The following is a 27,923-nucleotide window of genomic DNA, read 5'->3' on the forward strand; positions in this document are numbered from 1 at the left end:
TATATCAAGTAAAAAACAAACTAAATCTTTCTTTGTGAAAGAATGTAGAATGGGTCACTTAAGAGAATTACATTTGACGGGCTTGGCTCGCTCGAAATAGAATAGAAAGTTACTAACGTAAACTAAAGCCACGTTTCAGTTTCAATTCAAGTATTGGAAGAAATTTGTCTTCGTGGAGGACTTTTGATAGAACTAACCCGCATTTGCGTTACATGGTGAGGAAAACCTCGAAAACTACCCACGGTTAACCTAATGACAAGGAGACTCTAACTCATGATCTGTTTACCACTGAGGATATTTTACGTCACTGTGGTCGGCGAGAGCCGGGTTCGGAATTCGTTTTGACCAACCATCGCTGGAATTCGAAATCAGTTCACCTCATTGGAAGGCGAACGCTCTATCTCCTGAGACACTACGGCTTTAGATGGCAGTATTTGGAAAATACTGTAGATACTTTATCTATTATACTTATTTTAGATACTTTAATCTCAAGCGTAAGACGTTATTTTTTTCCTTTCTAAAAGTTACTAAAAATGTTTGCTGTTATTTTTGATCAATTTCAAACACAAAACGCAAGGGTTCGTTTGTTATTTTTGGGAATTTTAAACTTTGAAAAACAGTTGTTGTGTTATAATTTCTTCACTAATTTCAAAATTAAAAGATCAACCTTTGATAGTTAAGCAATTTCAAAAAATTGTCTAATGATCCAAATTTTCAGCTCAAACTCTTAGATTTTTGATTTTTAGCTTTCTTGTTACGAAGTTTTGTATTAGTTTCTCTGAAAAGTTATATTTGTCTCGTGAAGAGAATATATTTCCTTAGAGACACGTATTCCTTAAGAAAAAAAAATTTCAATTTCTATAATATTTTTAAATTTTCCCCAGACAGTTTTTTTCACTGGAAGAAAATTTAACCACTTGTTTTGTATCAAAGTTTAATAGTTTTGGGGAGACTTCAGCATCGTGATCTAAGACTGAATAATCGCAAAGTCTTGGCAACTTCCGGGCAGCACCTTGGAGAGAAAAGAAAAAAGAAAAGAAAGAAACATCAGAGAAAGGGACCAACTCGAAAGGTATAACTCGTAGTCACCCCCGGCAAACATCTACATGTTTTTTAAAAAAATTTGAAATTTAAAATCTACTTGGCACCTTGGTGATTGAAGTTGGCGGACTTACAATACGGAAATATCCCCATAGTTTTTTAAAGAATTTAATTCAGACAGTTTGAAATTAGAAAATTAAAAATTAAGTTTCAAAAGATTAAGAAAAAACAAAATATACTTTATAGTTTAAAGAACAATAAAGAGAAATAAACAATTTTGAACACAATTATTTGTACTTAATTAGTTATTAAGTACTAAATTCTAAAATACTGTTATTAACACTTAGCGAAATAAAAACGAGAAAATTAGCCACAAAAATGCAGTTAAAAAGTAACAACAAAATAACAAATTCCTTCTAATTCTTTTTCCTTTCTCTTTTTATTATTCGCCCGGATCATTTAATTCCGTTGTCGTCAGTTGAAGTATATTATAGATGGCGCGCAGGTGGCTGAGACATTTTAAAGCGACACAAAAGAACCCAAAATGAGAACGAAAAATATATCTCAAAAGAAAAACGAGAAAGAATAATAACAAGAAAAAAAGATCATTACCCCAGCATGCAAGCAGACCAGAAAAAAATGAAATAAACAAAAAAAGGAAAGAAGAAATGAGATATAAAAAATGAATTCGAAAGAGAAATGGAAGAAAATTCTACATTTGGATGACAAAGCTGTCGGTTCGGCATTTTGAAATAAAAATGGCAAACTGACAAAAGGAGCAGAACGAGCTGCTGGGACCAAATGTCACAAATAGACAGTGGGCTATGAATATTAAAAAATGAAAAAAGTCCCTTTGAAATGGTTCTGCTGGGGGGTAGGGGTTCAGTTTATTTTTTCCCGCAAAGGAAAGTGTCAATTAGATATTTAAAAGTAATTTAAGAATTCATTTTCTTCTAAAGTACAAACATTAACGCTCGAACAATAACATTTACAAAAGTTTTACGTAAATACAGAAAAAAGGAGAACTGACGGAATTTTATGCTTTGCAAATAAAAGAAGAAATATTGTTTGTTGTTTGTAATATTTTTTATTTTATATTTCATCTTTCATTTAAAAAAAATGGCTTGGAGAGATGTTTCCAAGAAAATTTACAAAAATTTATAGTGTTTACTTTTTTTTGTGAGCAACTTGAGTATTTGCTAATGTTTATTCTATACAAAAATGAATAATATTTTTATTTAATCAGAAAATGAATTCAATTTACAAAATTCTGGTAATGATTCAATTCTGGTAATGATTTTCTTATTTGTCTATCCCATGGGGCACTGACAGTTTTGGTTTTTCCTTCACAATGGCCCATCGTAAATTATGGAACTACACAGACAACAGATAATACCCAAGTGTAATTAAAAAATCAACCGTTAAGTAAAATCGTTAACAATTTCAAACAATAAATTTAACCTAAACTGGCAAACAAACTAGAATTTGAAAAAAAAATTAACAAATTAAAAACTAAATAAAAATTTATAAAGCAAGCCCACGAAAATTTATCAAAACTAATCGTAAAACATGACGCGTGAATCAGTCAACAAATCTAAAGATGAAAAACAAACGGAAAAGAGAGAAAAAAAATAATAAAAATAAAAATAAACAAAATTAAAAAAAAAGATGAAAGGAATACTTATTTTCCAATTTAACTCTTCCTTAAATTTTTCTAAGCCCTAAAACATTCCTTCTCTTTTCAGTCGTTCGTAAAATTCACGAGATGTTCGGAATCTTTTCTTCTAAAAGAACGGTACGCAATGGGCCATTTTGTTTTCGATACTTGACTCAAGCACTTTTACTTTTCTCAGAACCACATAGTTTCATCTAAAAGACAGGGGAAAAAAACATTTTTTGACAGTGTAATTTATTAAATTATGACGAAACGTTATCAAAGTCAGTTTGTTTCAGCTTTCAATATCAAAATGAAATTGAAAGAGAAATGGGAGAAAATTTTAATCTCTGGTGACACATTTTTCGATTTTCCATAATATAGGTAACCAATAAAAGATGTACAAAGTATCTATAAAATGGGAATTAATGCTGCACTGTAAAAAAAATCCATGCGAATTTATGGACAAAGACGGGCAACAGATATTCAAGACTAAGTCCGTTAAAAAAAATGTAAACCTTAAATTACGAATTAATCGTAATTTTTCATTGTAGAAAAAATAGGGTAAGCCTGTGAAATAAGCAGTATTGGCTACGTAATAAAAATGGCAAAAAATTTCTAGAAAAGGGATGGACATTGTCCGTAAAATATCACAATAGAATAAAATTAAATATGAACCCTTTAGATTGCCGCAATTTGGAGATCAACAACTATAATGTGATAATGAGGTCAGTATTACACACAAACCTCCTTTATTTCCCACACAAGCTAGAACCCATCAATCCGATGCAGAGTAGACTTCAAGCCACCAATAAGGATCGAGCCCTAGTCCTTCGCACTGCCAGCTCAGCGCCTTTAGCCAGTGAGCCATCGGGAATAATACTCGAAAGAACTAAGAAGATGGAAATGAAAAAGTCGTCAATAAGTTTTGATACAAATGGAAAATATAATTCTTCATTCGTATTTAATTTAATACAATTTTATAACGTGAGAAAAACAATGTGCTTTTGTGTTTTTTTCTGTTTCAAAAAAGTTTCAGATTTAAATCATAAAAGTTACCCTCAATCACAAATACAAATATCATGCTGAGGCTAACGCTCGTCAGATGTAACTGTTGAAATTATTTTTTTTTCTCCGTTATTTTATTTTAGTGCTAAAATAGAACGAACCATTTATATTTTTATAGATAATCTGACTAAATAAGTTTTTATATTAAATCCCATTTCAAATGTGTCCATCTTGGTAGGGAGCGAAACGAGCTTTGTTCGCGAAGTATAATATCACAGAGCAATCTCTAGGGATTGGCGATCATCAGGAAGCAGGGAGCTCAGCCCCTTAGCAATCATGATTATAACATAGAAAATAAAGCGTCCTGTCGTGACGTCAGTGACGAACTTCCATTTGAAGGTATTAAACAGTGAAAAAAAAACGGGTTGATTGTAGATTTGAGCATTATACGCGTTTAAACGGACCATGCCCATAAAAACACTCATACGCTACAGCTATACACTAATAACGTACATTTATGGAACTTTTTCGTTTAGATAGAAAAACGGGCCTTTGTCTGTAAAATTGTACGATAATTGGACGTTAAATAACATACTTTTTGATAATATGGGCAACTGAGTCTTAAAAGATTTTATAGGTGGATGGGAGGTAAATGTAATTTTAGTCAGAGAAAAACAGTATAGTTAAAAATATTTTTGACGTACTGCAATTGCCAAAAATATTTCATTTTTCAAAATTAATGAAATTGATAAATTTTTTTTTTTAGAAAAATTGTTCTGAAAATTAATGTTTTTCTGCTTTTTTAATGGTTAACACTGTTTGAGGCATTCTGTATTTGTAGCGGTATAGGGGAAATTGTCCCGGTTCAGACGATTAGGGTTAAAGGGCTTGATTGTTTGTCTTAATCCTTGATGTCACGTGATAGGGTGAATGCTTCGTAAATCGGATCTGTATTCAAAATATATGTTGTTCTGAAATTTATTCTGAAAGCAAACTAGTTAGCATTGCCAAATATGAAACCTCCCACTCAAACAGGAATATCCCCAATCCTTATCCCCTTTTTCCCCAATCGCTTTAAAAAGGAAAATTTTTATCAATTGAGAATGAATCACAACTTTTTTTAATCAATTCTCATATAATTGAGTTGATTTTTAAAAACTTCAGGAGTTTCGTTTTCATCAAGCTTTTCATTTCAGATAAAAAAAGAAATTTATAACCCAATTTAAACAGAACTAATCGAAGTAATTTAAAGTTTCAGAATAAGATTAATGAAATTATAAATCTAAAATTTATTATTTAATATCTGAATTTCGTTTAATACAAAATCATAAGAAATGAAAATGACAGAATGCGCTGGATTCCAAAAATTTGCTTAATTTTTTTAATGGCCCTAATGACAGAAATTGTAAAATAATTACCTGGAAACAATGCTAAGGAGTAGGTTGATGAAAAATTTATAACTTTTAGAAAAAGTGTGGCTTTTCTATATATTGCCATAAGTCTTTCACATATAAGAATAATTGAAAGAGAAAAAAACGTAGTTTTTAGTGTAATTAAAATTATTAAAATGTATTTTGTTTGAATATATTCTACTAGTAAGTATTATTATTTTTGAAGAAATCAGACTGTTTGTTAACACTACTATTTTATCAAAATAAAGACGTCTAATTTTTTGATTATAGCGTCAATTTATTATTTTTATTTCTGCTCGATTATGATATTCTATATGAGATATGATATTCTATATGAGATAGGATATTCTATATACAAAATATGATATTCTATATGTTGAGAAACTTTTCAAGTAATAAATATAAATATAGATAATATTTCTGACTTTAAAGTTAAAAGTTAAGTTATGAATAAATGGAAATAATGAAATGAATATTTTAAATAGTAATTTATAACAGAAATTTATTTAATTGTATTTAACAGAATTTAAAAAGCGTAATAAGTCTTTTCTATATAGTTGAAATGAAAAAAAGAAAGAAAACAGAAAATAAATTGAGCAAATTTTTTCTTAAAAAAATGCTAAATAATAATTGTTTCTAATTTTTCCCCCTTTGTTATCCTTATAAATAATTTAATTGCAGAACTTCAAACATCAAATAAGAATCACTGAGCCGAGGAAAAAAACTATTTATTATTATATCCATTAATAAAATTCTTCATTGACTTAAATCACACTAGTCATCAAATATGACATAAGTATTACTTCTGTCAATTTAATACGAAACAATGCAGTTATATTCTATCAATACACGTTACTTTCAACATGCTTTATTTTAACTCTGCGTGAGTTCCTGGAAAATAGATTTCAAATGATTATTAATCACAATAAAATGGTAATTTTTCCTTTAATATTTTACGCTGAATTAGTTTGAAACTAATAGTTTTAATATTCATAATACTTAGTATTCATAATAGTTTAAATATTCAAAGTAACTGTCGATTTTCCAATTTTGATTTAATAAATAAATTAAAGCCTAGCCCGTTGAATATACATTTGAAACTATTTTAATAAAAAATTTATTTAGGTTACAAAGTTTTTTGGAAATAATTAGATATAAGTATCATTTTATCGGTTTCTTTTACATGATTAAAACTTTAATTAAAGGACAAAATAAATAGCACATTACATTTTAAATCTTTTACTGTATAAAGAAATTAAGTTTTTAATTGTAATTAACATAATTTCAAGTAACTAAGTTATGGTCAAACTATTCTTAAGTAAGCTAGTATCGTAATTTTTAAGAAAATGAATATTCCAAAAACTCCATAAATGAACATTTGCATTTCACAGTGATTGTGAGACTTATATAATAAATATAATGGTAAATATAATGGACCAAACCTAAGATTTTTAGACTGCATTGAAAAGGACCTACAAGTTTTAAGGATAATAAACTGGAGAGCCTTGGCTAAGGGAAGAATGTCTTGGCATAGTTGTGAAGGCTTGTTGAGAAGGCCAAGGCCCATCCTGGGCTGTCGTGCCAATGAGAAGAAGAGGAAATATAATGGATCAAGGCTTAAATATTTGTAAGAAATCTCCTGTTTCTTTACATTAATTATTCTAATTATTTTTTCCTCCTTTGATTTCATTACTAATATAATTCATTTATTGTAACTACCAGGTGGGATAGCCTGGTTTATTGGGCGCTGTAGTTATGTCTGTGCTAAATGAGTTTGAATCCAGCCGGGCGAAGACTCCCCGTGTAGTAAATGGTGACTAAACTAAACTAAACTAAACTCAGCGGCGCGACAGCCCATGAGGGCCAAGGCCTAATGTGCCCATCTCAGCTCTGGGGTGCAGGAGCAGATGTTCCGGTCAGGTGGTCAGCTGAACGCGGAACCCCCAGTGTTTAGTTCCCAATCACGCTTGGTACTCATTTATCGACCCACTGAAGGGATGAAAGGCTGAGTCAACCTTGCCCGGCTCGAGGATCGAACCAGGGACCTGTGGCGCGACAGCGCGAAACGCTACAGCTCAGCCACCGGGCGTCAGTAAATGGTGACTGGTGCACGTTAAATCTGTCGGGTCACAAGGTCCTCCATGTTTCCATGACAAATTATACCCCTGGGAGCATTAAATTGGAGAGTAATCATTCTCTGGCTCAGGTCAAAATTACAATCTGTGGATGTATGAATGGGTTCGCCCTATAAACGGGTGTGACGTGCAGGTGTGGCAGAAGTCTAATTCGTGGCCATAGATAGCGCCACTTGGAAAGAAGAACAATTGCACCCCCTATGCCGTAATGGCCCGCGACATGAATAGCATTGTAAATACATTTTTTTTTCAATCTTTTGACCGTTTTTTTAACCATTTATTTCTTAACTATCGCATACCTTTTTTCTAAATATCCCTTTAATTTAATTTTAACTCCTTTACTCTAATTATAACTTTTCTATCTTAACCATTTCAAACGTTTTTTTATTGCACTTATAACTCCTTCATTCTAACTATTTCTTCACTCTAACTTCTTTGCTCTAATCATTCCTTTACTGTAACAAGTCGTTCACCCTAAATTCTTTACTCTAACCATTCCTTTACCCTAGTTCCTTTTCTGTAATCACTCCTTCATTCTAAATCCAGTTTTATATTCATTCCTTCAGTCTGATTCTTTTACTCTAACCATTCCTTCACTTTGAATACTTTATCTAACCATTACTTCCCTCTGACTACTTCCTTCACTCTAATCATTCTTTTACTCTAATTACTATTTTCCTCTGATTCCTTTATTCTAATCATTCCTTTATCCCAACTCCATTTTTTAAGCCATTCTGCATTCCATCAACTTTTTTTTTGTTATAACTAGCACTATAACTTATTATTTCATCAATATTTCCCTTTCACCAAGTTTAATTATTATGATTCCCCAATAATAATGCATTTTATGCAGCATTCATTAATTATTTATTTTAATTCTCACTTAAAAATTAAAATTGTTTTGTTTTAGTTTTAAATGGGATTTTTAGTGAAAGGAGTTGGGGATTTTTAGAATATTTCGGAATCTCACAGCACTAGGGAAATTTTTAATATGAATTCTTGATATTACTAGTGAACAAGGAAAGAAAAGAATGAAAAAGCAAAGGAAGTGAATGAATGAAAGAATGAATCAGTGAATAAGTAATTAAAGAATGCGCGAATGAGGGAATCATTGATTGGGTTTGTAAATAAATACAAAGTTTATATACGTTTTATTTCTACTTCAACTTTAAAAAATCAAAGTTTATATGTTTTTTGGTATTTTCCTTTATTTTCACGCATATTTTTTAAAACTAATACTAAAGCATTTTCTCTGAATAAAATAAATAAACTTCGGTAATTGCTAAATAAAATTATTTTCATACCTTCAAACTACCAGATCAACAAACAATTCACCTTCACAATTACGCACTTAAGTTCTTCCTAAAAGAAAATCGCGTGCAAAGTTTGATTTTTTCCCCTCGTCCGTCCATTTTGTTTATCAGCATAATTAACTTATTGGCTAAAGAGAGCTAGTAGCTGACGTTGAGAACTACCGACCTTCAGAGCAAAGTTAACGGAAGGGAACGCTTTCGTCGTTTGCTGCCAATATTGACAGCCGTTATTGAAAAAGGAATCGTTTGGCATAATGAGTATTCGATGGGATGTTAGGTACGAAATGACTTTACCCATAAGGCTTCCTTCTTTAACCAATAGAAAACAATGCACGTTTTGCACTGATTGGGGAAAATAACTAAAAATAACAAAAAAATTGAATTGCTTTTAGCTTTTTCCTGTTTTTCTTCGCATGATTGCCGATTATTGGCAAGTTTTAAAGCTGCTTTGATTAATTGGCACAAAGTATTGAATGGAACTATTTGTGAATCGAATTTTTTCTTTTTTGTAGCCGAACATAAAGATTAAAAATGGATACTGGATGTGTAGTAATTGCTAAGGAAATATGGTTAACTTACGGCGTTAGTCAAAATCGATGGTGAGTTAAAAATCATGATTTTCACGATATCTCTGTGAATTAGTTCACTAAATATTAGACGAATAATTTAAAGGAGAGGTTGGTGAGTCTTTATACTACGCATCATAAGAAATTGGAAAGAGTTTCGTATCAGAAAATTATTGAATGATGTCTTAGAAATCAATTAATCAAACATTCTAATCAAATTTAATTCAAATATCTTAATCTGTACAGTATTGATTTTATTTTTGTAATTTTTGATTTAAAAGCACGTTTTATTTTTGTAGATTAAAAGTTTTTTCTCTTTTTTATCGAATAATCTTTATGAAACAAGAACAGATTTGCTGTTTATAATTTGAAACCAAAGGCTGTTCTTCAAAAGCTCTATAGTCGCAATAAATGAGGCTTTTTTTGAGAACAATATGCTTTTTTCTTAAATGATGTGAGTTAGCAATAGTTACTTATAACTGTTAGATTAAGTTTGGCCTGCCTTTCGCCAGCGCCCTCTACGTTTCTTCTGAAAATGGCGCAAAACGTCAATATGAAGAAAAGCCACAGTTTTGAGAAAAGGAAAAGCGATTGTCGTAAAATTTCTCAATATTTAAAAACTTATTCCACTGGTGCATTATTTCGGTTCATTACTATTTTTAAAAAATGGATACGGCATTAATTTTGATATTTTTTTTAAATCTAGGTGAGAAAATGTGGTCAAATTGGCGTGTTTTAAAGAAGTTTAATATCTTTTAAAATCTAAGTTATTTGTCTGTTCTAAAGCCTTGATAATTCTTTACGGTTTATATAGTTAATTACAGTTTTGCATCAAGTGTAAGGCACTTAAAATTGTGGCTTTTTATTTTCCTTGGCGAAAAAGCTTCGGAAAGACACGTTAAAGAATTAAAATTATTTCTAAATGAGAAAAAAAATTTTAAAAGTAAGACTGATGAATATTAATTACTATGCATTATAATCTAGCAGCATTCATGCACATACTGCAATTTTAAATTAAATCTTACTTGTTGCAATTTAGTTTTTTTTTTAGTAAACTTATAACTATTTTTCATTCTGCTCTAAAATATATTATAAATGTTATAAAATCTAGTGCTGATTTCTTTATAACATACTATTTGTAAATTAAAATATTATACATAATTCAATTTAAATATGTACATAACACAACATAACTTAGGCCCATAACTTAATGTGTAGTTTGCGAAGCACAAAAATATAATTGAACAAACTGTATCCGCAAAGATATATTTGAATTAAACAAAAAGTTAACTAATTAATGCTAATCAATGATTAAATACACATGAATCATGGATTTAAAACACATTATTGGAATGAACAAGTAAAATCATCACTGATTCCAAAATGATTACCAAATAGATCAAAGGATATTGTTCTAAGTCCGGGGTTCCCAATTTTTTTAACTCCGGATCCCTAAACGATCGAACTTATTTTAGCGGAAACCTGACTTTAAAAAAAAAAGAAAAGGAAAAAATGCTACAAATGAAGTAAAGGAACACTTGACGTGAAAACTGAAATTTTCATTGTTTCATCAATAACTGGATTAGGTTTTATGTCAGGCAGTTGAATGCACAAGCCTGCAGCTGCAATTTGTCTAATAGCTTTTAACGAATGTACAAATCAAATTGAGTAAAATAAACAGTGTAATGGTTTTTGAAATAGAACTCGCATAAACTGTAAGAATGTTATCGGACAAAAATAATTCTTTATTCATGAAATTGTTCTTGATTTTTAAAATTTCCTATTTCTTATCGACATTTTATTAAGATGATTTCATAAAAATTACATAAATTCTAAATTTAAAAAAAAAATGATTTTATGGTTGGATACAAACCTACTGAAGGTTTCAAAAATTATAACTAGTTAAAATAAATAATAAATTTTAACTGTCGGAACCTCTGTGATCTTTCCTCGGAACTTAAATTCGTGGAACACCTTTTGGGAATTGTTGTTCTAAGTAACTGATTCAAATCATATATTTTCGAATTAGTGATGTGAATGAAGCGTTTATATATAAAACGACGAAACTTTATGTTATTTCATTTAATTCTTATTTTTTCTTGTAAGAAATAACATTTAACTCAATTTAAAAAAAGAATATTAAAAAAAACCATCACAGCTTTAGGCAATACGAAGTTAGAATTATAGATCCAAGTATGGTTGAGTGATTTGACTCATATGAATTAGATCATTATGGGTATTTCAAATCACGATTCGAAGCAACACGTCAGTATCAAGAGATTCAATTTATTGATTCTAACTAGTATGAATCGCTAATTAGTATGTTGAATTACTGATTTAAGTAGGAATCACGAAAGACGTGCATGATTCATAATAGCAAATAGTGTGAATGATTCCAGACATTAAAACACAGATTCATTGATCGTTTCTAAATTGTACGAAATAAATTATGAAATTGATTTTAATCTAAGTTCTCTACCACATCTCTAAATGGTGATTCCATGCAATTGATTCAAATCAACAAGCTGGAATTATTGGTCCTAATTCAAATGAATCTCTCATTTAGTTTCCTGAACGAACAATTGAGAATTATTTTATTTCATAGTTTAAAGTAGCTTTTTGATTTAATAATCATTATTCACCTCTGAGTTATGTTGCTTAACCAATGTTATAACACAATCGAAAAAATTAGATTTTGAGGAAGTAATAATTAATATATAAATAAAAATAAATGCTAAAAGGTTGCAAAATCAATGAATCATTATAATGGATTATAATTATGTAGTATAGAGCAGAAAAATAATTGAAATATTAATTTAGAGAAATTGTACAATAGAAAAAAAAAATTACTGTAAATATTTTTTTCACTGTCAGCTGGAAAAAAGTAAAAAGATGCTCGAAATCATTGAAATAAAAAAAAATTTCCCATTCTCAGATTGCTGAGATAAAGATCCATTTTACACTCTATTTTTTTCTTTCTTTTTTTTCAAAAAATAAAAAAAATAGTCATGTTATGTAAAATATGCTCCTCTCAAAGCTGCATTGCAAATAATTTAAGAGCTTACACATAAAATAATATANGAATAAATAAATATATATATATATATATATATATAGAAATATTTTTTTTAAAATTGCAGAGCGCGAATTCAAATTTTTCCTTTTTTTTTTAATCCTATTAGATTCTCAAAGAGAAAAAAGAAAATAAAATTGGTTGGATATTTGACCCATCTCTTGGAATACAATACGGTGCAAATTTGCCGCTATCTTAACAAGGTGTTAAGTTTTAATCGTGCTACAGTTTAAATTGAACTACTTAATTTAATTTTCGTCTATTAAAGTTTAAAAAGTACGCGTGTGACAATGTGACACGCCTCAAAACTATTTGAATGATAAAGCATTTTTCTATTAAGAAACATTTACGAACTATTAACTTTGTGTTTGCTCAAAATTTCATAGCCGATGAGCAAACAGAAAAGTTTTTGAAAATTCCAATACCACCGCACGATAGCGACAGGAAGGGGGGGGGATGCTATCCGGTTCAGTTTGAGTCTGAAAAACGTTTTTGTTTCATCAATCCAGTATCAACTAGGAAAGAGCTTGGTGCAAAATGAAATTTTTTTGACATTGTTGTGCTTTTATTTTACCACAGCAATAGCAGAAAAAGTATCTTATTATGAAAAAACATTTGATGCGTGAACACTAAAATAGTTACTTTTCTAGTTTATAGATGGCGCTGCCTTTCCAGTCTACGGAATAATTTTTGTTTCATTACAGAGAGCGAAATGCTCCTTCTCCTTCTCTGATGTGCAATAAAAAAAATAAAAAAATCATCAAACTAATTTTGAGTGCTACAATTTAATGTTTGTCGTTTTTAAAGCCTTTATTTTAATTTTTCTTAGATCATTATCTTGTTTGCTCGAATAAAATTTTCGTAAAAGTAAATAAACAGAACAAAATAATTTTTTTTGTTCAAATAATCGAATAAACTAGACAACACTGAAATAGAGAAAGATTTTTTTTATACTTTATTATTCTTGAAACGAAAATAGAAAAGAAAGAAAATGAAGCAATAATCTCAAACAAATTCATGTTTTTATTTATTTATTTACTTACTTTAAGCAGTTTGCATATTTTAAAATGTTGTAAGAAAAAACATTCAAACTTCAAATGTAGCAAAATATTTTAATTTAATTAGGTTAATATTGTTTACCCAAAAAATAGTGTTTTTCCCCCGTTTAATACATTTACAAAAGCACGTACTATAAGGATTAAACAATATTTAAACTTTTTTTCAATTAAAATTACTTAAATACTTCCTTTTTCAAAATATTGAAAATTTTTTTCTTCTTTTCAGAGCTGTAAAACTTTTTTTAGTTTTATATTAGTAAATTCTGATAGCAAAGAAATTTGCTATCAGAATTCCCAGCATAGTTTTTCGAAATTTGCTATCCGAAGGAACAAACTATTAATCATTACAGCAAACTATTTATATTAAAAAGAGCAAACTATTAATCAAATCATAATATTTTTAAACAACAATGAAAATAAAACAACACTTTAATTATTTATTTTCGTTCTTCAAAATGTGGTGTTCGAATTATACGCAATTTTTATTTTTAATCAAATAAAAAAAAAAATTCCCAGCATAGTTTTTCGAAATTTTTTTTTTTACTTTTGCTTATAATTATTGATAGTGTTTCGTATTTACATTAAACTAATCTTAACATTGAGAAACTTGATTTATCGAAACGAATGTTATAAACGAAACAGAAACTAGGAAGAGATCTAAAAGTATTTTTCTTTCCATAAAGGGCGCTGTCAGCCGAATCATTCCCTAACTCTTCAGTCGACTCGGCCGTCTCTCAACCAATCGGATCGCTGTTTTGAGCACGTGACAAAGGAGATCAGCGTCACGATCGCAGACGACGTGTGGAATCCAAGTTGAGTGGAGGGTAGTTTCTGTTTCCGTTTCAAGATCGTTTGCTCGCGGCTTCCGATATTTTTGCAATCGTAAACAGTGCCTGTTTCCTGACGATAATACGTTTTATAAAGTGTGGATTATTTGATGCTTTCGACTATTATTTTTGTGTTGTGATATAGTCTCTTATTTCTATTGGATTATAAATTTAACAATTTAAAGCAACTATACGACATGCGATGACTTTTGACAAAGTCATTCATCAATATAACACATCAATCAACATATCTCAACATTTAATCGAATGATGCCTGTACACCAATTTCCTGAGGTAATTATAAATTTTTATTCATAATCATAAAAAATTTTCGTCTTATATACAACTTTTAATTTTGGCAGCGATTATGAGTTTGTTCCGAACATAACTAGACCTATAAAGCTTTTTTAAATGTCAAATACTGCCTTATTTTTTTTATTGAACTTCATATCAATTAATCAATTTAGTTGAAAATAGATATCCGATTACAAATTTTTGTAAGTTAATATGGATTCAGCTCAAATCTTAAAGGTTATGGAATGTTAATCGTTATTTAAGTCCCGTTTTTAAAAAAAATTTGGTTAGTTTAATCAATTGCGTTAACTTAAACGTGAATTCACGTTTATAAATTAAATAATTACTTTCTACTTTTTTTATCTATTTGAAGAAAGGGATTTTTGTTAATTATTTTGAAGAAAGGGATTTTTGTTAATAAACTTTAAATCGATTTATTTACTTGTTCTGAATTCGTTTTATTTACAGTTATTACTTTTATTACTATATATGCATTGTTCGAAAAACTATTTATTTGGAACAGAAATGTAAAATAAAATTTTAATTTTAAGAAAACAAAGAATTTTTTATATGTTAGTTGAGCGTCTTACAGAAACTCCTTTTCTATTTACTTTAAATCAACTCAAAATGGAAGTAATTATTTAAATGATTTAATTGTTTATTAAATACATAGATGATATATACTTAATTTAGTATCTTTAAAGATATTAGATTTCTCAGAAGGTGTTCGTGTTTTGCCATATCGGCTAAGAGGTGGCGCAGTGTCCTCATCAAGTTACAGGAAAGCCTCCGATTTCAAACCTACCTCCTGATTTTGCTCCTTGGCGCAACTATCGAATTATTTAAGTCTTTAATTATATATTTAAAATCTATTTGACTAATTAATTGTATATAATCATAGTTACAATTTAGGGATCTAAAAGATTTATTCTTAGCTAATTATTTTAAAATATTATAAAAATATATTCTTTTGTCTGTAATCCATATTTGTAATTTTAACTAATAGAATTTTTTTCTTCCATTTTTTTCCAACTAGCCTGAAGTATTATTAACTAGATTTTTTTTCATCCTAAATTCAACTTTAATGGTTTATGTTAACGCGCGTGGATAATTCTTTTATGAACGGATTCTTTCCATTGATTATTATGTAACCATTAATTGTTCCGTTGTTGGTTAGGGAGCGATTGATCAATCGTTTAATAAGTGATAAATTCAGAAAATGAAAACAAGAAAATCAGTTATGAAGTCAAAAAAAATAAAAATAATGTAGCAATGTTACACCGAATTTTTTTAACCATCTAAGTTTTGATGTTAATCAGTGAAGAGAAATTTTGTATTTATCAGTTCTAGAAACCTTGCTACCAAGTTCATCAAAATGTAGAAATAATACTAGATTCTAGTTTATGCAAGTTATAAGCAACCAATAATGCACATACGTATATCAAATACGGCAATATCGATTTCATTACTGACAAAACATATCGAATACGATAATATCATGATCAGGGGTCTGTCTAGGTTTTTGTGAAAGATACCTATTTTGTGAAAATTTAGACATAATTTGTGAAAAATTAAAAATTATATTAAAAAATCAATACTAAAACATGGGTAAAATATAGATTTATCGTTTCTTAAGGGATACAAAAATAAAATTTTAAGAAAAAGTATTTTGTGAAACTACCGTTTTTCCTAAAATTGAATTTGTGAAACTACCGTTTTACCTAAAATTGAATTTGTGAAGGTACCGCTAAACGGTAGTAAATTCGGCCTGGACAGACCCCTGATGATCATTATTGATAAATAGAATTGTTGAATACGATAATATCACGAACATTAACGATATTGTACCCTATCCGAAACATAATATAGCGAATACTTATACGTTCCAGATGATTATTGAATACAATATTGGTACATTTTGTTTGATTAACGGAAATATTAATCAATGTAAAAATAATATAAGTTAACGTGGAAAAATATCGCGTATATAGCTAAATATTAATAATTCCTCGCCATTGTTTGGTGACAACTTGAAAAAGCAGTCAGCACATGGTTCATTGATAAGTACCAGGAAGGCACAGATTTTTTACCTGTTCTCTTTCATCTTAGTTTGGTAACTTAAGACCCCCGTGTATATCTGTAGAAGGTATATGACAAAGAAATCATAACCTGTATTGCTTCCAAACAAACAAACGTTATTTTGAATATACTGATTCAATATGTTGATATACTAAGAGAACTTTTCCCACCTGACTAAGCTCCNTTAACGATAATGTACCGTATCCGAAACATAATATCGCGAATACTTATACGTTAAAGATGATGATTGAATACAATATTGATACATTTTATTTGAGTAACGAAACTATTTATCAATGTAAAAATAATATAAGTTGGAAAAATATCGCGTATTTAGCCAAATATTGATAATTTTGATAATAATTCGCCATTGTTTGTTTTGGTGACAACTTGAAAAAGCAGTCAGCACATGGTTCATTGATAAGTACCAGGAAGGCACAGATTTTTTACCTGTTCTCTTTCATCTTAGTTTGGTAACTTAAGACCCCCGTGTATATCCGTAGAAGGTATATGACAAAGAAATTATAACCTGTATTGCTTACAAACAAACAAACGTTATTTTGAATATACTGATTCAATATGTTGATATACTAAGAGAACTTTTCCCACCTGACTGAGCTCCTTTGTCAACGGAATGGAGATTTTTTGTTTTGGTTTTAGGTTTTTAATATATATCCGTTTTTTTGTGTGATTTATGTTCAAAGAATTATATGGCAGCATCCAAATTGGTTTTCGTAAATAGTAAAAGTATATTTTTTTTTAAAATTTAAAGTATATAAAATATGGTATTAAATTACTTATCGGAAATAGCTAGTACCACACCTTTATGTCGTTTGGTAGCGTCGCATTTTATTATCTTCTTTTGAAAGGTATTATGCTACCTTAACTTCAAAAGTCTTTTCAAAAAGTATTAAAACATCGAAAAAACAAAAAATTATTTACTTAACCTAAAATTCAAGATGGCAAGCGAAGAGACCTCTTAAAGGTCCTGTTTTTCTTTCTGAATAAGATAGTAAATTTGAATTTTAATAATGATTAACAGCTTATAGGAGCTTGCATAATGTGGAGTGTACAGACAGACGATCGTATTTTAACTATATCAAGTACAATATATATAGTACAGAGGCACGTGTGTCATGTTACAAGATACATGTCACATCGTTATAGTACCAGAATGATCGTTTGTTTTCGCTAAATTACATTATTTTTGATTTCAAATGATGTTGTCTCCCCCCCCCTTTTTTTTTTGTTAGATATTCCAGCATCAAGATGCTTTTTATGTTATGGATTATGCTGAATTGTAAATTTGTATTTGTTCTTAGAAACAAGATGATAGTTAACTTGGCAGCAAAGATGGTGCTTCGTTATTAATAATCTTAAATAGTAGTTGGAAGCTCCTATCAATAATTATTAACTTCAGATATGCATAAATCTTCACTGTATGAATTGCATTTCAACAATATTTCATCATTAACTCCTTTCTTAATTCATTAAAGGCGTGTTTGTTAGTGTGCAAGCTACTACAATTGTGGATTGTAACTTGATTATAGTTGTCCGTAGTTATTGTTTAGAAAAAAATTCACCTACTTCTAATAGTTGGCGAAAATAGAAATGATTACACGCATTTTTGATGCATGTGAAATTTAGTTTTTCTAAAAGAATTTTATTTTAGTTTTAAATTTAAATTATTACTTACGTTCAAGCTCATAAGTGATAATAAGTCATTTACAACGACGATTTATTAATGTAAAACGGAAAATAAATTAATTAATAATAAATATAAAGATATGAAATGAGAATTAAGTTCTATTGTAAATATAAAGTTTATGTTGACTAATTCAATAAAATTTGCAATGCACAGTTTTAACTGTTTCAAATTTATAAAAATCGTTGTGTATTTAATAGTAATCAATTTTACCAAAAACGAAGGAAACTGTTTAAATTTATCTTTTAAATCGATAACGTAAATATTTAGAAATTATTTCCCTTTCCTTTATTAATCAAACATTTTAGCTACTTAATTATTTCATTGCAGAATTCAACCAAACATCAACTATGTTGATGAAATCTATCTTCCTCTGTTAAAGAATTCACGGTTGCCAAAACAAAAGGCGAAAGAATTTATAAATAATCGTCTGCAAATCTGACGTAGTGGCGGCGGCTCTGTAACGGATCAAGAATCATTTGGTGTTCTCTCATCCTTTCCATTTGTCTTTTCCATGTTAGAACGTTTACTCCAGATATTCTTTTAAAGAGGGAACTTGGATTTTATCCCTTTTTCCCTTGTCGGCATATCGTGTGAATTTATCTCCCCTGCCTCCCACATTCACCGATTTTCATCGATCCAGTACTACTCTGTTCTGTGCCGCTCTTCCGAAAATCGCCAGATCGTGAAATGTCGTTTACGAGAAATTGAATCGGTTCTAGTAATCGAGATTAGGTTTTGAAGGACAGTGGTCTATCTTGATTGCATATCATCAGGTTATTCTGCTGTTTTCTTAATAGCATATTTTGGGGCAAATAACGTCATTAATCCTATTAATACGTACAAATATTCTTGGTCCTATTTTTCAGCTATTTACGCCCCAATTTTTTTTTACTGTTTTTGGAACAATATAAAGTAGCTGTGAAGAAATCTTTCACGCTGTTTCACATTGATTTATTGCAAACGTAAATTTTTTCGGTTATAACAATAGAGAAAAATGGTAAGGAGGGGAAAAAAATCATTCATTACTTTTCAATAATGAGAACGAGAACATGATTTTTACATGTGAATTTATTTTATGTCTGTCCTCATCAAATCTATATAATTAGTCGTACTTTGTGGAATGTAGAATAGTTTTATGAGTAAATTTAATCAAGTTTTTTCGTTTAAATTTGAAGCTAAAGCGTGTATTAGTTTTTATTTTATTCGACAAGAAAAGTGGATATGTAGCATACATAAGTGTCTTATTGAATTAATAAAATGAGGGATAAACATATTATTGTAAATTTTTATGCTGTAAAACTGATCTTTTCTACTTTTAAATCATTTGGATTATTTTCAATCTGAGCGCAAAATAACATTCTTATATAACAAAGATTTGAATGGCTTAACATTCGCCATTCAAATCTTTGAACTCGATTAGAATTTAACGCAAATGTTTGAATTATTAATCCTAAATCCCTCTATGCCTCAAAAAGATTCCTCATCTATTGATTTATACTTTTTTTTTTCTAAAACGATAGCAAAAATATATCAATCATGAAATCAAAATTACCAATCATGTGCCATATTTAAAATCATTTGCTCTAATCCAGGGTTTAAGCTGAGTCTAAAAATTCATTAGCAGAAAAGCTAAAATCTGAAAAAAAGTTTTAGCAAAATGCTAAAATGCCATTAGGCTTATAAAATTACTTTATATCAAACAAGTACTGTAAGTTATCTGACAAAGAATAGCTTAATGTACAAGAATATCAAAAAGAACACCTATAACAAAAAAAAAACATTTTTATTATTTATCAAAACATTTTGGTTTATAATTAACAATCTTCCTTTCTTTCATGTTTGCCCATTTTACAAATGCTTCTTGAAAGTTAAATGCACTTTCAGGGCCCTCAATATTAATCATTAACAAATTGTTTACATGGTTGATTAACAACCTGTTTCGAATATTAGTTTTAATCAAATTAAGGCAGCTAAAGCCCCTTTCACAGTCAACAGGTATTGGTATTGTTGCACAATACTCTATAACAGAAGTTATTAATGGGTACTGTTCAGACACATCATTGCTATATAAAATCTTGTCTGATCAATCCTTCTTGTTTGATCAAGTTTTTTTTCATGGATGTTAGCGTCATGGTTTTTCGCGGAAGCTTTTTTTTTTAATGGAATTTAGTAAAATCCTTTAGCAAAAATGCGAAAATGCTTTGTTGAATTTTAGCATTTTTGAGGGGTCTTTTCGCATTTTGCGAAAAAAGCTACCGTAGCGGAAACCCTGCTCTAATCAAATGCTTTGCCCTAATGTTAGCTTATACCCTTAATGTGCTTACATGTCATAAACTTTAGACTAAAAATTAATAAAAAAGTTTTTAGTTTTAATCAACTCTTGACTCTACTATAAAAAGAAGAGAACAAGAGATGAAAAAAGAAACTTTTCAGCAAACGATTTTTCTAGAGAGAACCATTGAAATTATGTTTGATTTTAAACGGATCACAAATTCATGTTAAACAATAATTTGTAAATTTGAAAGTTAATTCAGATATGTTTTTTTCCTCACATTTTGTGTAAAATATAATTTACTATTACGATCATAAAATTTGTTCTATAACAACAGTTTATTAAGTTAATTCTTTTTCTATCACATATTTTTTATATAAAATATGACGCATTAAATAAAGTTTATTATTGCATTTAAATCGTTTGTAAAATTTAAAAAGTTATCGTAGTTGTGATGTTATTTCGGGGAATACCGCCTCAATCTGGTGATTTGACCGTGCATTTAAGAACTACGCGGAGAAAAACGGATGAATCACGCCACTGTGCTCCGCAGAGGACGCCGACACTAGAGTGTGTGTATTATGTTTCAAGTTATCCCTGAAATGGCAGTGAGCGATTTTCTCTTGCCTCTGAAATCAGCCTCTCCAAAGACTTTCCCGTTTCGGCATCGGAATTGCATTTATTTATTGCTGAGACTTCGCAGAAAAGATCGTCTGCTATTCCCGCGGTGCATTTGAAGTGAATTAAATTGATTTCGTTAAAAAAAAAAAATGTTGTTCGTTTTATCATGAAAAGTACTCGTGGATGTGATGTTTAATGGTTGAATTGGTTGATGGATTGTTATTTGATTGTTAGAAACATAGTTTCAATGTCCATTTTTTTCTTTTTAAATTACGTTTTTACAGATTCGATATCTTAGGAAAATTTATTGCGTTCTTTTAAAAATATATGAAACAATGTTCTTCAAACGAAAGTTATTGAAAACATAATTCTTGGGGACTATAATTCTCTGTTGAATATAATTTTTTTATCAGCACGCTTAGCAGCATTAATAAATTCACTGTATATCTGTAAAAAGTATGTGTAAAATATTGTATCTCGTTTAATTAGTATTATTGGGTTTTAGTTCGTGTTTTATAATTTCTTTTGAACTAGGTTTTATGTGCGTTTTCATAAGTATGTTTCAAATATTTTAATTAATTTTTCATTGTGATATTACCAAACATTTTTATCTATATTTCGTCTTTATTTAGACGTTTTAATCGAATTTACAAAAAGGAAATTATGTAATATTCTACTGGTGTTATATTTGTTCTTTAAAGTACAAAGTGTCCCACTTTTTTATTTCAAAATCATCGCATATTTTATTTCCAAAATTAAATTTGTTCTCCAGTCACTCGCTACTGGCTTTTGAATCAAATATAAATAGCACTTCATATTACTTCAGTAAATTTATTTATGTATTTCTTTAATTACAATTACTCTTAATAAATACTATATGTACCGAGAAACGCGGTATTCTGTTCATTCTATTGTTTATATAAAATCTAGTATTTTTTATTCGTTCGAATAAAAAGCGCATTTAAAAATAAAATTTTCAACATTTAATCTTGAGTTTTGTTACAAACGAATTGATAAAAGTTAATTCTGCAAATCATGTAAATATTAAGGTGAGGAAACTATTTAATTTCTGTAATTATGTTTATCCCTATAAATGCTGCAATGTATTGTAGAACATAGTAGTTTGTTGTCTAAAATAAAAATATATACTTATTCCTTCAATTTTGTGACATATCTCATTTCCGAAAATGTATAATAAACAGAATTGAAATTTGAATCAAGTAATTTTTCTTTTAATAAACGATTTACGCTTTCAGTTATCTTCACATTTATGCGAATGTAATTGTGTAACATATTACAATGCATTGTGTTCGTTCTATAAAATAGCTGTTACCTAAAGGTGTTTCGCGGAACCATAAGGTTCCAGGAAAAGGTCACAGGGGTTCCGAAAATGCACTAATTTTTTAAAAATCAGTAATGATTTTTGAAACCTGTTATAATATTTGTATCCAATCATTATTTATTTAGTATTTCTAGTGTTTTTATTAAGTTATTCAAGCATAATGCGAGTGAAAAAGTAAAGTCAGTACTTAGTCTAATGAATGCAATCCTGTAATGAACAACAGGTTCAATAAATTTAAAAAAAAATTCATAAATTTATCTAATTATATGTATATAAAAATACCTAATTTTAAATGATTATTAATAGGTGTCATTTCAGAAGTTAAATTAATGTTAGTGATGTAAAAAACCAATTGCTATAAATGAACTATAAATCAGATAAATTTTTACAAATTTAAGTGATGTAAAATTACTAGTTTCCTTAAAAAAAATATTTTATACATGCGTTAATTAACTATTTTCATCGCTTGTTATACATTTAAATAAATCTAATTTTTATATTATTAATTATCTATATTAATTTTTAAATGTTAAAATTATTTATGTTGCGGGTTAGATTAAATTTAAAATATTCACAAACTTGAATGAAGTATAATGTATTTTTCTGATTATTTAAANGTACTTAGTCTAATGAATGCAATCCTGTAATGAACAACGGGTTCAATAAATTTAAGAAAATTCATAAAGTTATCTAATTATATTTATAAAATATACATAATTTTAAATAATTATTAATAGGTTTCATTTCAGAAGTTAAATTAAAATTAGTGATGTAAAAAACCAACTGCTATAAATTAACTTTGAATCAGATAAATTTTTACAAATTTAAGTGATGTAAAATTACTATTTTCCTTTAAAAAAAATATTTTATACATGTGTTAATTAACTATTTTCATCGCTTGTTATACATTTAAATAAATCTAATTTTTATATTATTAATTATCTATATTCATTTTTTAAATGTTAAAATTATTTATGTTGCGGGTTAGAATAAATTTAAAATATTCACTAACTTGAATGAAGTATAATATATTTTTCTGATTATTTAACAATTTTTCTCGTTTATAATACAGTTATGTAACTAATCAATCCCTCTAAACTAAACTTGGAATTCGATAAATATGTCTGTGCTAGTTGAAATTAAAAATAACGTATTTTTTATTAATGTTTTTTTCTTTTCTTTTTAACAAACGTAATTACTTAAATATTTTGATTAAAATTACTGGAAAGCATTTATGTAAATATAATTTTCTTCATAATAAATCATTAATCGGAGGTCGTTTCCAACATTATCCTACAAAACATGTTATTTCTGCCATAAATGTTTTTTAAAACGATCATCAAAATCTCCCATCTGATTTTCCCAGTCACCTTTAATGTTCGAAAGTTTTTCGTTTGTAATTATATATCGTCTGTAAATAAGTGCTTTTACTCTACACTTGATGACTGATTTGAACTGATGGAGCGATTAGCAACGCCCACTTTTTCAAACCACATCCGTAATGGCGGATGAAAAAAACAACGAAAAGCCAAGGAAAACGATTTCATTAAAGTCAATTTACAAAATTCATGTGGCATCGTTTTTTCATTATCAATCATTTCCTGATTGCTTTCTTTTAAGAACGATGCTGAAGTGTAATATTTCGTTGAAATCTATCTTATTAGTGGATGGCGTGTTATTAATCTTTTTCACATAAGAGAACTGGTAATTTGCTGATTGATTTTTTTGACTCATTGTTTTAGTAATGACAAAATAATAAGCTGTCTTACCTTCTTACCCCAATGATTTTTTAAGTTACCGAAATCTCGATTTTCTTATTCCATCATTGTTGTACCTTACTCAAATGTTAAAGCATAGGATTTTATCACACCTTAATGTAAAGTATATGATTGTACCACATCCTAATGTGCGATACAACCATGTTACAGTCGTATACTTTATTATCTGATAGCATCGTAACTTAATGTTTAAATATAAAACTGAACGTTATTCTATTGTTGAAGTATTGATTAAACCATATCCTTATGATAAAATAAAGTATTGTACCGCTCCCTAATGTTAATATCGCATCTTAAAATTAAAGTGTATGGTTGCACCTTATCCTATAAGTAGTTTATTTTATTGTACCTTCGTGTATAAGCACGCAAGGTATCCTAATGTTAAAGTACATAATTGTACAGTACCTTAATTTTAATGTAAATGATAATTCTTTGAATTTTCTTATTGGAATATGTAAACTTATCCTGCAATTTTCATTCAAACTGAAACGTGTTGTTGTACAGAAAATAAGGTTTTGTTTAAATTAACATTAACCTATAAAGAATATTGATAAAAAATTATAAATTATTCAAAAGGACATTCTTAAAATTGAAATTTAAACGAAATATTTTAAAAATATTTTTCGAATTGTCCGAGCTAGAAAAATGTGTTCTTTTCCAAAATTTTTGCCCGCAATGTATTTCATTTAGATAATTTCCTACCCGAAAGGTGTATAAATTGTCTCCTTTTATTCAACAGCGAAATCTTAAATTTTTAAATAAGAAAGGGTTTACCGACATTTATTATCGTCTTCTTAAAAACTGTATTCTAATTTTTTTAGCACTAAAGCTTTCCTAACGCATCAAGATACTTTTTTCGTTATAAATTATTTTATACCTACTGATTCTAAATTAATACAAATTTTAAGCGATACTTTATAACATAATAGTTCTATTAGTTTTAACATAAGAATAATGGGGGTATTTAACATAAAAAACTGAAAAAATTTCCCACTGTTAACTTTTATTACTTAAATATATTTCTTCTATTCGTAATTTATTCTAAATCGTGTAAAAACTGTAGATTTGAAACAGATAACAATCATTGATATTCTTTTCAAAACTGGGAAATGGTCACTTTTTTTATCGTCTACTGTAAAAAAAGGTTTCTTAAAAATGTGTCAAAATAGCTCAGAAACAATAATCGAATTTGAAAACCTTTCTCTGTACTCATTATTGAGTGAGGTGTGGATTGTCTAAAAAATGACACATGACAAAATAACTCATCTTCAAATGTGACAATGATCAAACTTTTATTAGTTTACAACGATCAAATAAATATTCGAAAAGAAAATCTAATTAGATGAAACTTCATTACAAATTTGTTTCGCGAATGAAGAATATTTTAGATCTGTAGTAATAAGCACTTTTCTTTCTTACCGCCATGTTTATTTACAAATTTGGACAGATTATCAGAACTCTCAGAAAAACCTAGACAGGCACTCTGTAAATTTATATTTATTTTTACATAACGGGTCCTGTTTTAATGCTGATTGAATTCTTAATCATTTATCTTAATTTGTACACTCCACGAACAAGTTGTCGAAACATGAATAACAAACACTTTATAAAATGTTTTCGCTCAAACAACCTGGTAGATATTTATTTAGCAAAAACCTATTAATTAAAAAAATTAACAATCCTAAATTCTTTAAAAAAACACACACACACACTTCATAGAAAAGCAAGTTTATTATTGTTATTCGATTTTCAAATAACTTTTCTCTATTTGTTCAATTCAGGAAAAGAAGGGAAAAAAAAGAAAAACGCTTAACATCTTATTTCGATTTATAGACCAAAAATTATAAATTTGTATAAGGAATAAATTCTGGCAAAAAGAGCTATTATAAATTAAGCACATTTCACAGAAAAGGCGCGTTTAAATAATGTAGCTTGTTTTCTAAACAACTTATTTTTTCTTAAACTTCCAAAAAGTAAATTGTTGTATTATAAAGAGAACTATTATAAATTTTAGGAAAAGAACTATCTTAAATTTATAAAGTAAACATATTTCACCAAAGAACTCGTTCAATAATGTTGCTTGATTTCTATACGCGACTTAGCTTTATCTACATAATTCTATAAAATATATTCCTTATACCAATTTGTCTTGATTTATATTACAAAATATTTTAAAATTTAGATCGTAACACAAGGAAGAAAAGCAAAAATGACTTTATAAATAAATCACGCTTTAACGTAAGGTTTGTTTAGTTATGTTGCTTGATACCTAAGTAACTATTTTTATTCATAAAAGTGCCTTTATCCTTCGCTTTGACAGCTAGACAGGTGAACTACAACATTCAATTACGTAGTCCCAAGCCAATGGAAACAATGGATTTTCTTGTTAAACTCGACTTCCCGAAGATTCGTTATCACCATTATAAATGCGTCTACAACTTACGACATGGCAAGAACTCCAGGTTCGCTTTCTTTTTAACATGCATCATCTCCAAAAAGCCTTTATTTTCACCAGGCACCACTCATGACATGAAAGCCTTTAATTAAAAATCCTTTTATCTACTCTTCTCGCTTTGTCTGCTCATCACTTTGTCAGACAACTTTATAAAGCTCATCTGTCTTTTCCAAAAACCTTCTGTGGCAGGGTAAAGTTCAAAGAGCCCGTCATCTAACTTGAAAACCCTTTTGATATGGGTGTGAAACTTGAATCCTTGATGGTGGTGCGGAATATAAAAAAAAAAACTGACACAACTTTTTATTCGAATCACGTCTCTGTTCATGGGCGGAAACGGGTTGTTGCGTTCGCAAAGTGACATCACTCCCCCAACTTTGGGTGTGTCCGTTTGTTCCCTTTCAACTTTCTGGAATAGAAAGAGGGTCTGTCACTCATATCCTAAAACCTGTTGCTTCTGTCAAATCTGTTTTATGTGTTTTGTGCCTTGGTCAGCCACATACATATCACGGAAGTACGTACTGTCATATTTTGGCATCAGGACTTTTACTTTACTCAAAAAAAGAAGGAAAATAAAACTTCATAAATAAATTTGAAGGTGTATGTGGGCTGTATAATTGACATTAGTATTTCATCTGAATATTTATAATATTTGGAGGTGGCGTTTCTATTTTTGTCTAACCGGAATTAAGATGTATCATTCGTTATTCATAACTGTCATTTTATTTTGCTATTATTTTTGATTGATATTAGAGATTCAATTTTCCTCTTCATCTTTGATTTTACTTTCAGTTTTTGATTTTTGTTCTCTTAACGAATTTTTGATGATAGTGTATCATGCAAGAGCAAGATAAAATAGACAAAAAGGGGTAAATAATACTACGGATTGGGAGGAATAGCTCTTGACAAGTTTTAGAGCTGCTACGGAGTTTTTCTCATAGACTTCATAAGAAAAGTTAATTAGTATGTCCCAAAACTATGGTCGAAAATCAGTAAAAACACACTTTTACTTGCAATTGTAAACAAAAGATGTTTAAAAGTCTAATCAACGGTTTTAGTTTTATAGTCAGCATTTTTATTTAAGTATTACGATTATAATTGTTTTGTTTACACTAAAGCAGTTTTTAGCTTTTATTTATAAATCAAAATGTTTATTTTTAATAATTGAAAAAACTTTTTTTTGAAATTTAAGAAGGAAAAAAAAATTTTACTCAATTATTAGCAATAATAAAATAAAGGGTTTCTATTTGAAATAATTCTTAGAATTGCATATAATTAAGAACGGTTACC

General features: G+C 28.8%; 1 protein-coding gene across 4 annotated transcripts in view; it reads left to right on the forward strand.

The window, feature by feature from the left end:
• LOC107452702 (zinc finger protein Noc) overlaps positions 1-27,923 on the forward strand; it is a 172,974-nt gene that overhangs the window by 133,581 nt on the left and 11,470 nt on the right. The window contains exon 2 of one of the 4 annotated variants that reach the window (XM_043047021.2): positions 9,076-9,162. The exons of 2 other annotated variants lie outside the window; for them this stretch is intronic. In XM_043047021.2, coding sequence (XP_042902955.1) covers positions 9,160-9,162 — 3 coding nt within the window. In that variant the 5' untranslated portion in view covers positions 9,076-9,159. Of the gene's footprint in view, positions 1-9,075; positions 9,163-14,014; positions 14,382-27,923 lie in introns of those variants that run through there. One more of the 4 variants, XM_016069271.3, reaches the window with a different exon arrangement.

Source organism: Parasteatoda tepidariorum, chromosome 8, assembly GCF_043381705.1.
Source record: "Parasteatoda tepidariorum isolate YZ-2023 chromosome 8, CAS_Ptep_4.0, whole genome shotgun sequence".
NCBI classification, from domain to species: Eukaryota; Metazoa; Arthropoda; class Arachnida; order Araneae; family Theridiidae; genus Parasteatoda; species Parasteatoda tepidariorum.